This window comes from Mesoplodon bidens, assembly GCF_964165515.1.
Source record: "Mesoplodon bidens genome assembly, chromosome: 2".
NCBI lineage: Eukaryota > Metazoa > Chordata > Mammalia > Artiodactyla > Ziphiidae > Mesoplodon > Mesoplodon bidens.
This window is the reverse complement of record NC_138177.1, coordinates 111,567,876-111,582,071: the sequence shown is the minus strand read 5'-3', so window position 1 is coordinate 111,582,071 and position 14,196 is coordinate 111,567,876. Positions and strand designations below refer to the sequence as shown.

The 14,196-nt window shown below is 40.0% G+C and overlaps 1 protein-coding gene across 1 annotated transcript in view; it reads left to right on the top strand.

Annotated features, from left to right (window-relative positions):
• Window positions 1-454: 454 nt before the first annotated feature.
• The window catches only part of DNAI3 (dynein axonemal intermediate chain 3), a gene marked incomplete at its 5' end in the record, with an annotated part of 84,611 nt that continues 70,869 nt past the window's right edge, over window positions 455-14,196 (top strand). Inside the window, 2 exons of the mRNA XM_081258915.1 lie at window positions 455-557; window positions 4,750-4,788. Of these exons, the coding sequence (XP_081115041.1) occupies window positions 455-557; window positions 4,750-4,788 (142 nt within the window). The remainder of the gene's footprint in view (window positions 558-4,749; window positions 4,789-14,196) is intronic.

Below are 14,196 nucleotides of genomic sequence, written 5' to 3'. Positions count from 1 at the left end.
CATGTCATCAGCAAATCCTGTTGGCTCTACTTAAAAAATATACCCAATTGGATTACCCAAAAGTAATCCAATCACTTTTTCCATCCCACTCTCACCTCCATTATCTAAACTGCCATCATCTCTCTCTTGGATTATTGACTTGTCTCTTAATTGGATTTTCTGCTTCAGCCCTTTCCTTGCTACAGTCTTCGAGACACAGCAGTTATAGTGATCCTTAAAATGTGAGTCAGGTCAAGTAAAGTAACTCCCCAGCTCAAAACCATCCAAAGCTCCCCACCTCGTTCAGAGTAAAACCCAAAGTCCTTATCCAGGACCTATCTCCCTTGTGGTATATTATATAATTGCCCTTATTACCTACCTTCCTTTTAAGAGGATCACACATTCCGACCCATTCCTATGCAAGTATACATTCTTCTCCCATTATCAGGATTGGCTGTGTGAGTTGCTTGAGCCAATGGAATGTGAGCAGAAAAAAGGACAGTGTGCCAGTGCCAAGGAGAAGATTCAGAAAGCATCACGCGGTTCTATTAGTTCTCACTTTTTCTTCTGCCATGAAAGTAATGTGTGTCAGATAGGCATTGCTCCTTCAGCCTGTGTCCCAGAATACGACTTGAAGCAGCAACTCACCCACAGCCATAATGCAGAACATGGGAAGAAATAAATGTTTGCCGTTGCATGTTACTGAAAGTTAAAGGGCATTTGTTACTACAGCAAAGCTGACTGCAGTGAGTCCCCTACATATGAACCTTCAGGTTGCAAACTTTCAAAGATGTGAACATGCCCCTGTATGCCAGCTGTTGTACAGTACTACTGTACTTTTCAAGGTACTGTACTGTAAGATTAAAAATATTTTTATTTTTTGTGTTTGTTTTTTATGTATTATTTGTGTGAAAAGTATTATAAACCTATTACAGTACAGTACTATATAGCCGATTGTGTTAGTTGGATACCTAGGCTAACTCTGTTGGACTTACGAACAAAATTGGACTTAAGAATGCACTCTCAGGACAGAACTCGTTCGTGTGTCAGGGCCTTACTGTAATATATACCCCCTTTACCTCTCTGATCAACTTTACCTCCTAGTGTTCCCCTCAGTCACTCCACTCCAGCCATCTCGTGTTTTCTTAAAAGTGCCAAGCATACTCTTGTCCCAGAACCTTTACACTTACCATTCCCTCTGCCTGGAAATACCCTTTTTTCCCCTAGATATCTGTATTTCTGGCTCTCTCCCTTCTCTTAGGTCTTTGCTCCAACGTTACTTAAGTGAGGTCTTCCCTGATTGTGACCTCCCCACTCCTACACTCCCTCTCCCCTTCCTACTTGATTTTTCTCCCTAATAGTTATCACCATCTGAAGTACCAATTATTTTGCTTCTTTCTTTGCTCTCTCCCCACTAGGGCATAAGCTCTATCAGGGCAGGGGTTTTACCTATTTTTTCACAGCTGTATTCCTAACACCTAGGGAATCATCTGGCACATTATAGTCACTCAATAAATATTTGTGGAATAAATAGTGGTGGTGGGGTGACTCTGTGTGTGTGTGTGTGTGCGCGTGCGCACATGTAGAGTGGGTTTGGGTGACCTTCACGTGTTTTTGTGTATTTTAAGTCAACAGCTGAAATAGAGTATGGAGATGGGTATATTGATAAAGAAACTTCTGAGAAAACAGATTAGGTTCAAGGTTTGAAATTACACTAAGTCTGGGAAGTGGGACGAAGGACACTTGACAGGCTGAAATGTTGGATCAGAGCCGTCCATTGCACAATGTTTAAAAAGTAGAAATTCCTTAATTGTCAGAATCGTAAAATGCTGATTAAATAATAAAATCATACCTTTCTAGGTAAAGACAATACTTTTAAATAGCTTCATTTGTAATGAAACACAGTAAATATGTATCACTGAAATCCAAGGGATAGTCTCATACAAAGGTTAAGAGCATGGACACTGGAGCCAGACTGCTTGGGATTACACCCTGACTCCACCATTCGCAGTTTACACAACCCCTCAGGCAAATTACCTGACCTCTTGGGGCCTCTGTTTTCACATCATAAAATGATCATGAATACCATAGTATTAATAAAATGCCTATCTAAAAGAGTGGTTAAAATTAAATAAAGAATGCAGGTAAAGTAGTTAGAGCTGTGTCAGGCACATAGCAGTATTCCATAAACATGAGAATATTATTACTAAAATCATTATTGCCATTTGAAAAAATACATGTGAAAAATCTGAAGGGAAAAGTGTATATACACAAACACACAGACACACACACCCACACTTAGTCAAGATTTAGTAATCAAGGGACTAGGTATAAAGCAATACGTGTGATATTTTGACTCTGGGCTATGAAATAATACTCCACCTGGGGTTGGCTTATTAAAATGAGGCAAACCAGTCTCAGATGACTGAGTTGATGATGATGCAACTTCTTCTCATTAATTCCTAACACCCTACCCTGTGAGGTAGGTTTTATTATTATCCCCATGAGACAGATGAATACACTGAGGCTTAGAAGGTAAATAATTTGCCTAGGGTCACTAAGCTGGTAAAAAGTAGAGTCTGTTTTTAGCTCATGCAGCTCGATATCAAAAAAAAACCCAATCAAGAAATGGGCAGAAGACCTAAATAAACACTTCTCCAAAGAAGACATACAGATGGCCAAGAGCACATGAAAAGATGCTCAGCATCACTAATGATTAGAGAAATGCAAATCAAAACTATAATGAGGTATCACCTCACATGGGTCAGAATGGCCAATATCAAAAAATCTACAAACAATAAATGTTGGAGAGGATGTAGAGAAAGGGAACCTTCTTGCACTGTGGGAATGTAGATTGATACAGCCACTGTGGAGAATAGTACGGAGTTTCCTTAAAAAACTAAAAATAGAACTACCATATGACCCAGCAATCCCACTTCTGGGCATATACCCAGAGAAAACCATAATTCAAAAAGAGACATGTACCCCAGTGTTCATTGCAGCACTATTTACAATAGCCAGGACATGGAAGCAACCTAAATGTCCATCGACAGATGAATGGATAAAGAAGATGTGGTACATATATACAATGGAATATTACTCAGCCATGAAAAAGAATGAAACTGGGTCATTTGTAGAGATGTGGATGGACCTAGAGCCTGTTATACATAGTGAAGTAAGTCAGAAAGAGAAAACAAATATATTAACACATATATGTGGAATCTAGAAAAATGATACAGATGAACCAATTTGCAGAGCAGGAATGGAGATGCAGACATAGAAAATGAATGTGTGGACACAGAGTGGGAGGGGGAGTGGGATGAACTGAGATTAGGATTGACATATATACACTACCATGTGTAAAATACATAGCTAGTGGGAACCTGCTGTATAGCACAGGGAGGTCAGCTTGGTGGTGATCTAGGTGGGTGGGTTGGGGGGGTGGGGCATGGGAGGGAGGTCCAAGAGGGAGGGGATATGGGGATATATGTATACATATAGTTGATTCCCTTCATTGTACAGCAGAAACTAACACAACTTTGTAAAACAACCATACCCCAATAAAAAAAAGTATATTAAAAAAAAGTAGAGTCTGTTTTTAAACCCTGCTGGTCAGACTCCTGAAATCACACTCCTAATCATTTAACAAGATGGGACACAGGTGATCATTGAGGAGATGACAAGGATTTAGTGTCATGGCAGTGATCTTGGCCATACTGTGTCTTGTCAGAATTGATGAGTAATTCCATAGCAAACCTTTAGAGATATTCTCTGACAGTACAAATTAGGACACAGTGGTTACATGTACATATGCTAGGACAAAAGTACTATTTAAACTATGTTATTTAAAAATTATGTATGTATGTGCACATGGTGAGTCTGTGTCTGCCCATGGATTTTAAGCCTGTGTTTTTAGCTGGGGCACCTGCCAGGGAGCTGGGCACAGGACAGTGCAAAACAGCTCCCTGGAATGGAAACAAGAGCAAGAGGCAGGGGATCCAGTGTCCTCTCTTGTGGTTCCATGGCAGGGCCTGTGGCGGAAACCTTGAAGTGTTGGCAGGTCACCTCCTTGTGCTTCAGTTGAAAGGCTCTGCTGGAATGGCAAGATCTCATTGGGAAGATTGTTGTTGCAATAAACCTGTGGTCACAGAACACCCATTGTGTGAAGATACATGTTGATTTAGCTGAGGGCAAAACTTAGAAAACATATTCTTATGTTTACTAAATGATAATGCTTACTATTTGGAACTGTAAACCAGAATTTACTAATCATATTCTCTCTTTATGCAGCCTAAGTCAGAGCCATGGCTCCAAAACGTCGAAAACAAAAGAGCTCAAAACGTGGCAAAACTAAAATAACGTTACCTGGTAGGACTGTTTTTTCATCAATGGGATTTTTATGGATTTAGTATTTGTACATATATTAACAGCCAAAACGATCATGGTTTTATGTCTCAAATAAATGTTTTTGCTGTCATAAAGTCAAACACAAGTGGAATTCAAAACACGGGGATTTATTATTATTTTTATTCATTTCATTACAATATCAACTAAATGTCATATAATAAATGTCATAGCAAATATATCACTATGAGATAATTCTGTAAGAAAGACAATTATTCAGTTTCTATTTAATCATAAAATAGCTTAAGTCTTCACTGTGTATTTGCCTTATGTTTTATGTTTTAAGCCTTGGTAGAAGATTGTAGTAAACTAAGATACATATTTGACTCAAAAATGTAAATTTGACATCATTTTATTATATTCTAGTTAGTGAAGAAGCAGAACCTGTGAATATGGAGAGCATGGGTAAGTGGAAATACAATTTAGAATTTATGTCCCCAGTTCTACAACATTTTAATATGCAATGAGCAAATGAGAATATTACAGATTGAAATGATTGATCAAAATGTGCATGGACTAAAGTTACATCATGTCATTTGGAATATAAAATAAAACTTTTAAAGAAAAAGTAAAAAGTAAGAGTGGAAGAGACAATTTCAAACTGAGAAATAGACTTGGACCAAGCAGTCCCTTAAAAATCCAACATTGTATAATTATTGAGAGACCTTTTTTAACTGTAAAGTGTGTTGTCTGCAAGTCATTACTTTTATTATAATAGTATTTTTCAAACTCTGATCATGGGCAATATTTATCTGTACGCTATGGTGGGGTTCTGCTATTTCAAGGAAAGAGGCTGATTTTTAAGCAAATAAACTAGAACTTAAACAACCGAACTAATATGGTTCCTATTTTAGAGGCTAAATAATCTTATTCCAACAACTTTTATTTTTGTTGTTGTTGTTGAAACTTTTTCTCAGAGTTGCTTAGATGATGCACTTCACGTTTAGAAACAGAGGGGAAACAGTGAGGGTGGGGAGGAGGAACCTCTAAAAGCCTTGCTGGTCATTGTAAAGATTTTGGCTTTTAGGATGGGGAGCTATTGGTATTTAAGCAGAGAGGTAACATGATCTGACTTACGTTTGTTTTTTTTTTTAACATCTTTATTGGAGTATAATTGCTTTACAATGGTGTGTTAGTTTCTGCTTTATAACAAAGTGAATCAGTTATACATATACATATGTCCCCATATCTCTTCCCTCTTCCATCTCCCTCCTTCATACCCTCCCTATCCCACCCCTCAAGGTGGTCACAAAGCACAGAGCTGATCTCCCTGTGCTATGCGGCTGCTTCCCACTAGCTATCTATTTTACGTTTGGTAGTGTATATATGTCCATGCCACTCTCTCACTTTGTCCCAGCTTACCCTTCCCCCTCCCCATATCCTCAAGTTCATTCTCTAGTAGTTCTGTGTCTTTGTTCCCGTCTTGCCCCTAGGTTCTTCATGATCTTTTTTTTTTTAGATTCCATATATATGTGTTAGCATAAGGTATTTGTTTTTCTCTTTCTGACTTACTTCACTCTGTATGACAGACTCTAGGTCCATCCACCTCACTAAAAATAACTCAATTTCGTTTCTTTTTATGGCTGAGTAATATTCCATTGTCTATATGTGCCACATCTTCTTTATCCATTCATCTGTCGATGGACAGTTAGGTTGCTTCCGTGTCCTGGCTATTGTAAATAGAGCTGCAATGAACATTGTGGTACATGACTCTTTTTCAATTATGGTTTTCTCAGGGTATATGCCCAGTAGTGGGATTGCTGGGTCATATGGTAGTTCTACTTTTAGTTTTTTAAGGAACCTCCATACTGTTCTCCATAGTGGCTGTATCAATTTACATTCCCACCAACAGTGCAAGAGGGTTCCCTTTTCTCCACACCCTCTCCAGCATTTATTGTCTGTAGATTTTTTGATGATGGCCAATCTGACCGGTGTGAGATGATATCTCATTGTATATATATATATTTTTTTTTGCGGTACACGGGCCTCTCACTGTTGTGGCCTCTCCCGTTGCAGAGCACAGGCTCCAGACGCACAGGCCCAGTGGCCATGGCTCACGGGCCCAGCTGCTCCGCGGCATGTGGGATCTTCCCAGACCGGGGCACAAACCCGTGTCCCCTGCATCGGCAGGCAGACTCTCAACCACTGTGCCACCAGGGAAGCCCTCTCATTGTAATTTTGATTTGCATTTCTCTAATGATTAATGATGTTGAGCATTCTTTCATGTGTTTGTTGGCAATCTGTATATCTTCTTTGGAGAAGTGTCTATTTAGGACTTCTTCCCATTTTTGGATTGGGTTGTTTGTTTGTTTGATATTGAGCTGCATGAGCTGCCTGTAAATTTTGGAGATTAATCCTTTGTCAGTTGCTTCATTTGTAAATATTTTCTCCCATTCTGAGGGTTATCTTTTCATATTATTTATGGTTTCCTTTGCTGTGCAAAAGCTTTTAAGCTTCATTAGGTCCCATTTGTTTATTTTTGGTTTTATTTCCATTTCTCTAGGAGGTGGGTCTAAAAGGATTTTGCTGTGATTTATGTCATAGAGTGTTCTGTCTATGTTTTCCTCTAAGAGTTTTATAGTGTCTGACCTTACATTAGGTCTTTAATGCATTTTGAGTTTATTTTTCTGTATGCTGTTAGGGAGTGTTCTAATTTCATTCTTTTACATGTAGCTGTCCAGTTTTCCAAGCACCACTTATTGAAGAGGCTGTCTTTTCTCCACTGGATATTCTTGCCTCCTTTATCAAAGATAAGGTGACCATATATGCGTGGGTTTATCTCTGGGCTTTCTATCCTGTTCCATTGATCTATATTTCTGTTTTTGTGCCAGTACCATACTGTCTTGATTACTGTAGCTCTGTAGTATAGTCTGAAGTCAGGGGGCCTGATTCCTCCAGCTCCGTTTTTCTTTCTCAAGTTTGCTTTGGCTATTCGGGGTCCTTTGTGTTTCCATAGAAAGTGTGAAATTTTTTGTTCTAGTTCTGTGAAAAATGCCAGTGGTAGTTTGATAGGGATTGCATTGAATCTGTTAGAGTGCTTTGAGTAGTATAGGCATTTTCACAACGTTGATTCTTCCAGTTCAAGAGCATGGTATATCTCTCCAGCTATTTGTATCATCTTTAATTTCTTTCAAGGATCTCATTCAGATTTCACAGAGAAATTAAAACCTTAACAGACAAGCAAAAGCTAAGAGAATTCAGCACCACCAAACCAGCTTTACAACAAATGCTAAAGGAACTTCTTTAGGCAAGAAACACAAGAGAAGGAAAAGACCTACAATAACAAACCCAAAACAACTAAGAAAATGGTAATAGAAACATACATATCAATAATTACCTTAAATGTAAATGGACTAAATGCTCCAACCAAAAGACATAGACTGGCTGAATGGATACAGAAACAAGACCCATATATATGTTGTCTACAAGAGACCCACTTCAGACCTAGGGACACACACAGACTGAAAGTGAGGGGATGGAAAAAGATATTCCATTCAAATGGAAATCAAAAGAAAGCTGGAGTAGCAATTCTCATATCAGACAAAATAGACTTTAAAACAAAGACTATTACAAGAGACAAAGAAGGACACTACATAATGATCAAGGGATCAATCCAAGAAAAATGCCTATCTTGATACAGAATAAGCACTCAATAAATATTTGTTGATTTATTGATTAAATAAATGAATGAATTGCTTTCCCTGTTCTTCCTGTTTAGACAGACCACCAGCACTACCACCCTCCTTAGTTCTATGTTCTATCTCTCACCCTGTTTTCTCCTAGATAGCACTTGTCACCATTTGTCCTTATGTATTTCTGAGTGTATTTATCTATTTAATGTCTGTCTCCCCCTCTAGATTGTATACCCTGGCACTAGCACCATGCTTTTCACATAGTAGCTGTGTAGTAAATATTTCCTGACTAAATAATTAACTGGTAAGCAAATCCATGGACCTGAGAATGGGGCATGGTGGAGAGGTTTCAGCTGAAAGTAAATGAACTGAAAAATAGATGTGAGTATGTTTCTTTAAGGAGAAAAAAAAAAGAAAAAGAAGTCTCAGCACTTTGTAGTGAGACTTGAGGGTAGGTTTTGACTTAGCGTCCCCTTTTTTTTTTTTTTTTTTTGCGGTACGCGGGCCTCTCGCTGTTGTGGCCTCTCCCGTTGTGGAGCACAGGCTCCGGACGCGCAGGCTCAGCGGCCATGGCTCACGGGCCCAGCCGCTCCGCGGCATGTGGGATCTTCCCAGACCGGGGCACGAACCCGTGTCCCCTGCATCGGCAGGCGGACTCTCAACCACTGCGCCACCAGGGAAACCCTAGCATCCCCTTTTTTTACAGCCTCTCTCTCTACCCCCAGACTCCCCCTCAGGCAACACCAGGACCCTCTGACTTCCTTGTTGTGGGGTCTGACATTGTCAGCTGTCACTCAGGACTTGTGGCTGTCATGCTGCAGGGGACTAGGTTTCCCTTTCCTACCAAGGAACCAAGGGAGCAACAGACTAGCCAAAAACTGTCTCCTAATTAAGGCAACGTCTGGAGGTTTCTAGAGAAGAGGTGTGATTTTTACATGTAGTTAACATTTATGGAGCAACCTCTTTGTGCCAGACATACTCCTCTCATCCCTTTACCTCTAGGAAGTAACATTGCTGTGGTCATTACAAGATGGAGGTGCTGTGACTCCCAAAAGTTAAATAATTTACCCAAATTATAAGTCACACTTTAATACAGGTTAGAGTATCTGTGGTGTATTAATGGTCTATTGCTGCTATAACAAATTACCACAAGTTTATTATCATACAATTTTAGAAATCAGGAGTCTGAAATTACTTTCACTGGGATAAAGTCAAGGTGTTGGCAGTGCTGGTTCCTTCTGGAGGCTCTGAAGGGATAATCTGTTTTTTTTTTACATTTTTCACCTAATGGCTCCCTGTGTTCATTGACTCTTGGCCCCTTCCTCTGTCTTCAAAGCCAGCAGCGTAGCATCTTCTAATCTTTCTCTGGCGTAGACCTCTGCCTCCGTGTCACATGTCCTTCCTTGGCATTGACCCTTCTGCCTTCCTCTTATAAGGACCCTTGTGATTACATTGGACCCACCTCAGGAGCCCAGTAATCTTCCCATCTCAAGATCCTGAACTTCATCACACCTGCAAGTCCCTTTTGGCATGTAAGGCAACATATTCACAGGTTTCAGAAATTAGGACATGGATATCTTTGGGGGGATATTATTCTGTTTACCACAAGTGATTAATAGCACAGTTTTTGGAATTAAACAGATGTGGTTTGAATCATAATTCTGCCACTTAATGACTGTGTGACCACAAAAAACTTCTCCTCTCTGGGCCTCTGCTTCCTCATCTGAAGAATGAGGTAGTGATACCTACCTCATGAGCTTGTTGCAGAAGTTAAATTAGGTAGTACATGCACATTTCCTTACAGAGGGCTGTCTCAAACGTTTGCATTTTACTGTTATTAATATAAAAACAAAATACTATAAAGATAGAGAAATAGGGAATTCCCTGGCGGTCCAGTGGTTAGGACTCCACACTTTCACTGCCAAGGGCCTGGGTTCATTCCCTGGTCAGGGAACTAAGATCCCACAAGCTATAGGCAGTCTACCTGAAAAAGAATTCAGAATAATGATAGTAAAGATGATCCAAAATCTTGGAAATAGAATAGACAAAATGCAAGAAACATTTAACAAGGACCTAGAAGAACTAAAGATGAAACAAGCAACGATGACCAACACAATAAATGAAATTAAAAATACTCTAGATGGGATCAATAGCAGAATAACTGAGGCAGAAGAATGGATAAGTGACCTGGAAGATAAAATAGTGGAAATAACTACTGCACAACAGAATAAATAAAAAAGAACAAAAAGAACTGAGGACAGTCTTAGAGACCTCTGGGACAACATTAAACGCACCAACATTTGAATTATAGGGGTTCCAGAAGAAGAAGAGAAAAAGAAAGGGACTGAGAAAAGATTTGAAGAGATTATAGTTGAAATTTTCCCTAACATGGGAAAGGAAATAGTTAATCAGGTCCAGGAAGCACAGAGAGTCCCATACAGGATAAATCCAAGGAGAAATACGCCAAGACACATATTAATCAAACTGTCAAAAATTAAATACAAAGAAAACATGTTAAAAGCAGCAAGGGAAAAACAACAAATAACACACAAGGGAATCCCCATAAGGTTAACAGCTGATCTTTCAGCAGAAACTCTGCAAGCCAGAAGGGACTGGCAGGACATATTTAAAGTGATGAAGAAGAAAAACCTACAACCAAGATTACTCTATCCAGCAAGGATCTCATTCAGATTTGATGGAGAAATTAAAACCTTTACAGACAAGCAAAAGCTGAGAGAGTTCAGCACCACCAAACCAGCTTCACAAAAAATGCTAAAGGATCTTCTCTAGACAGGAAAAACAAGAGAAGGAAAAGACCTACAAACCAAAACAATTAAGAAAATGGGAATAGGAACATACATATCGATAATTACATTAAATGTAAATGGACTAAATGCTCCCACCAAAAGACACAGACTGGCTGAATGGATACAAAAACAAGACCCATATATATGCTGTCTACAAGAGACCCACTTCAGACCTAGAGACACATAAGACTGAAAGTGAGGGGATGGAAAAAGATATTCCATGCAAATGGAAACCAAAAGAAAGCTGGAGTAGCAATTCTCATATCAGACAAAATAGACTTTAAAATAAAGACTACTAGAAGAGACAAAGAAGGACATTACATAATGATCAAAGGATCAATCCAAGAAGAAGATACAACAATTGTAAATATTTATGCACCCAACATAGGAGCACCTCAATACATAAGGCAAATACTAACAGCCATAAAAGGGGAAATTGACAGTAACACATTCATAGTAGGGGACTTTAACACCCCACTTTCACCAATGGACAGATCATCCAAAATGAAAATAAATAAGGAAACACAAGCTTTAAATGATACTTTAAGATCCCACAAGCTGCATGGCGCAGCCAAAAAAAAGATAGAGAAATAGATCAGTGAATGAGAATAAGGAGTCCAAAAGTATATTCACATATATATGGTCAATCAATTTCAACAAAAGTAAGTACAAAGGCAATTCAGTGGAGAAGAGATAGTCTTTTCAACAAATGATGCTGGAACAGTTGGATATTTACATGCAAAAAAGTGAACCTCAATCCATATCGCACATCATATACGAATATTATCTCAAAATGGATCATAGACCTAAATATAAAACCAAATATAAAACTTCTAAAAGAAAACATAGGAGAAAAATCTTTGTGACCTTGGATTAGCAAAGATTTCCGAGATACAGCACCCCAAACTGTAACTCTTAAGAAATCTTTGCCTAGTTGATTTTTTCTTTTATGAAATACTAGTCAGAAATATAAAGAAATGAGCTACTGCTATGTGCAGCAACATGAGTGAATCTCAAAATAATTGTGCTCAGCAAAAGAAGACAAACAAAAAGTGTTGTGCAAGGTTCAAGGAAATGTGCATGGACTACCTAAATTAACTTCTGCAACAAGCTCATGAGGTAGGTATCACTACCTCATTCCTCAGATGAGGAAGCAGATGCCCAGAGAGGTGAGTTTTATAACTATTCCATAAAAAACTAACTATTAATCTATAGTAATAGAAAGCAGAGCAGTGGTTGTCTGGGAGTGAGGAGGGGTGCTGGGAGAAGGGGCAGGAGGAAACTTTTGGGGATTATAGATGTGTTCTTTATCTCCATTGTGATGATGGTTTCATGGGTAAATGCATATGTTTATCAAATTGTACACTTTAAATATATACAGTTTATTATTTATCAATTATATCTCAATAAAACTGTTTTTTTAAAGTAAACAACAAGCAAAATGCTAAAAAAAGATATGGATGAAATGCATAGGGCTTATTTACATACTCTGTTTCAATATGCAGGACAACTGATGTGTGGCCTATGATTTATATTGCACCGGCCTCTTCCTTGCACGCACAGCAAGATTCCGAGCTAGTTAGTTGTGTGGAGCTTGAGTCTGTCTTCAGCTCCTGCTCTACCAGGCTACTAGGTGAATAACTGCCATTCACTGCATCCTATACAGTGTACCTCTCTTACCTCCCTGACTATCTGTGAAGGGGGAGGAGGACCATCTCCTGTGCTCTGCTGTGTTCACACTTTTGAGAGAAAGTATGGCCTGCTAGTTACAGTGCAGGGACCTTGGTTTGGATCCTAGCTCCCCTCTTTCTAACTCCCAGCCCCCAACCTTGGATACCTTACTTGGACTCTGTGGGCCTCAGTTTTCTCAGCTAGAAAATGGAGACAATTATAGGAGCAGCCTCTGAATGTTGTTATGAAGAGTAAATGAATTAATAATCCATGCAATGTGCTTAGAATAGCATCTGGCAGTAAGTAGGTGCTTCACAGAAGCTACTATAATTAACATGCTGTTATTTACTCACACTGTTATTCACTCACTGCACTGGCCTGGCCCCCTATCCAGTAGGTCTTGCCCTCATGGCAGGCACTCCTGACCTCTGTAAGCTTCAGGAGGCCCTGCAGCCCTTCTCCTCTGCTCCAACATCTTTCTCACCCTCCTGGACCACTCTGCTGGAAGCACAACTGAGCCCAGAGCTCATCTCATTGCTAATCACCAGAGCCTCATTGTTATATACCTACAGTGTTATCTTCAGTGCAGGCCTCAAGGCCTAAATAACAACAATTCTTACACTGAATTTAGCCAAAGACCCTTGGGGTGGCCAGTAGCATCAGGCCTTGCTCTGTTTAGTTTGGCCATTATTCAGGTAGGGCACGGAGGTACTAGACTCTAGGAGTTCTGTGTAGTCTATTGACTACTAGTTGCCTGAAGTTATTACTGATTCCCGACACCAGCCAGAAACAGGCTACGACTACTGCTAACTTCTAGATAAAGGAATGTTAGATCCTCTATTAAAGTTGCCTTGGAAAAGCCCAATTAGTGTAAAAGGATTATTTTTATGACACATATCCAGCCAGTAGGATTTGAAGTATGTTTAGTGGGAGCAGGTGACATAGAACACCATCTTTGTCAGTGTCCTTCCAGTTTCGTGGAGGGTAGGAAGCTTTCTGGTCTTTGTGAGCGCCTCTGTTTATGAAGGGCAACCACCTCCTTTCCAGCTCCAGCTCAGTTTGGGTCTTACAGTTCCACCTAGTGGTTTTCCAAGACAAAACTCCAAGGGCTCTTATGCATCGGACACTCTACAAATTACGGCTGGCAGTACGATTTTAAAGGATAACTTGCATGTGAATCAAGTCAACAGCTGTTTTGGGGCAGACCCCGAGCCTGTGGCTGCCCTGCGTCACCTCCGCCTCACCACCAACCAGGATCTGGGCCCTGAGGTCCCCCCACTGAGGGCGTGCTGGGGGCCCTGCTGTGCATGAAGCTCTGGAGACCCCCGCATCCCAGGCGCCAGCACACTGCTTCCTGTCATAAGCACCCCCGGGATCCTGCGTGCCCTCTGGCCCTGGACCATCCTGTCCCTGACACCCGGACAGCTCCTGCAGACACGTCGAGAGCGGCTCATCCCGCCAGCCACAGTTGCTGCCCTCTAACCCCAAGATCCCCACCCCTAACCCCACAATAAATATGATCTGAAGCAAACAAACAAACAAACAACAACAACAAAAAACCAATTGCCTTTGAGCATCCTCTACATGCAGGTTTTAGGGTTAGTATTTTAAGGGGAGATAAAAATGGGCAATTTGTCCCTAATTTATGAACCACTTGTATTCCAAATGTTTGTTTATTATGCCAACTGATTGCAATTTGGGAT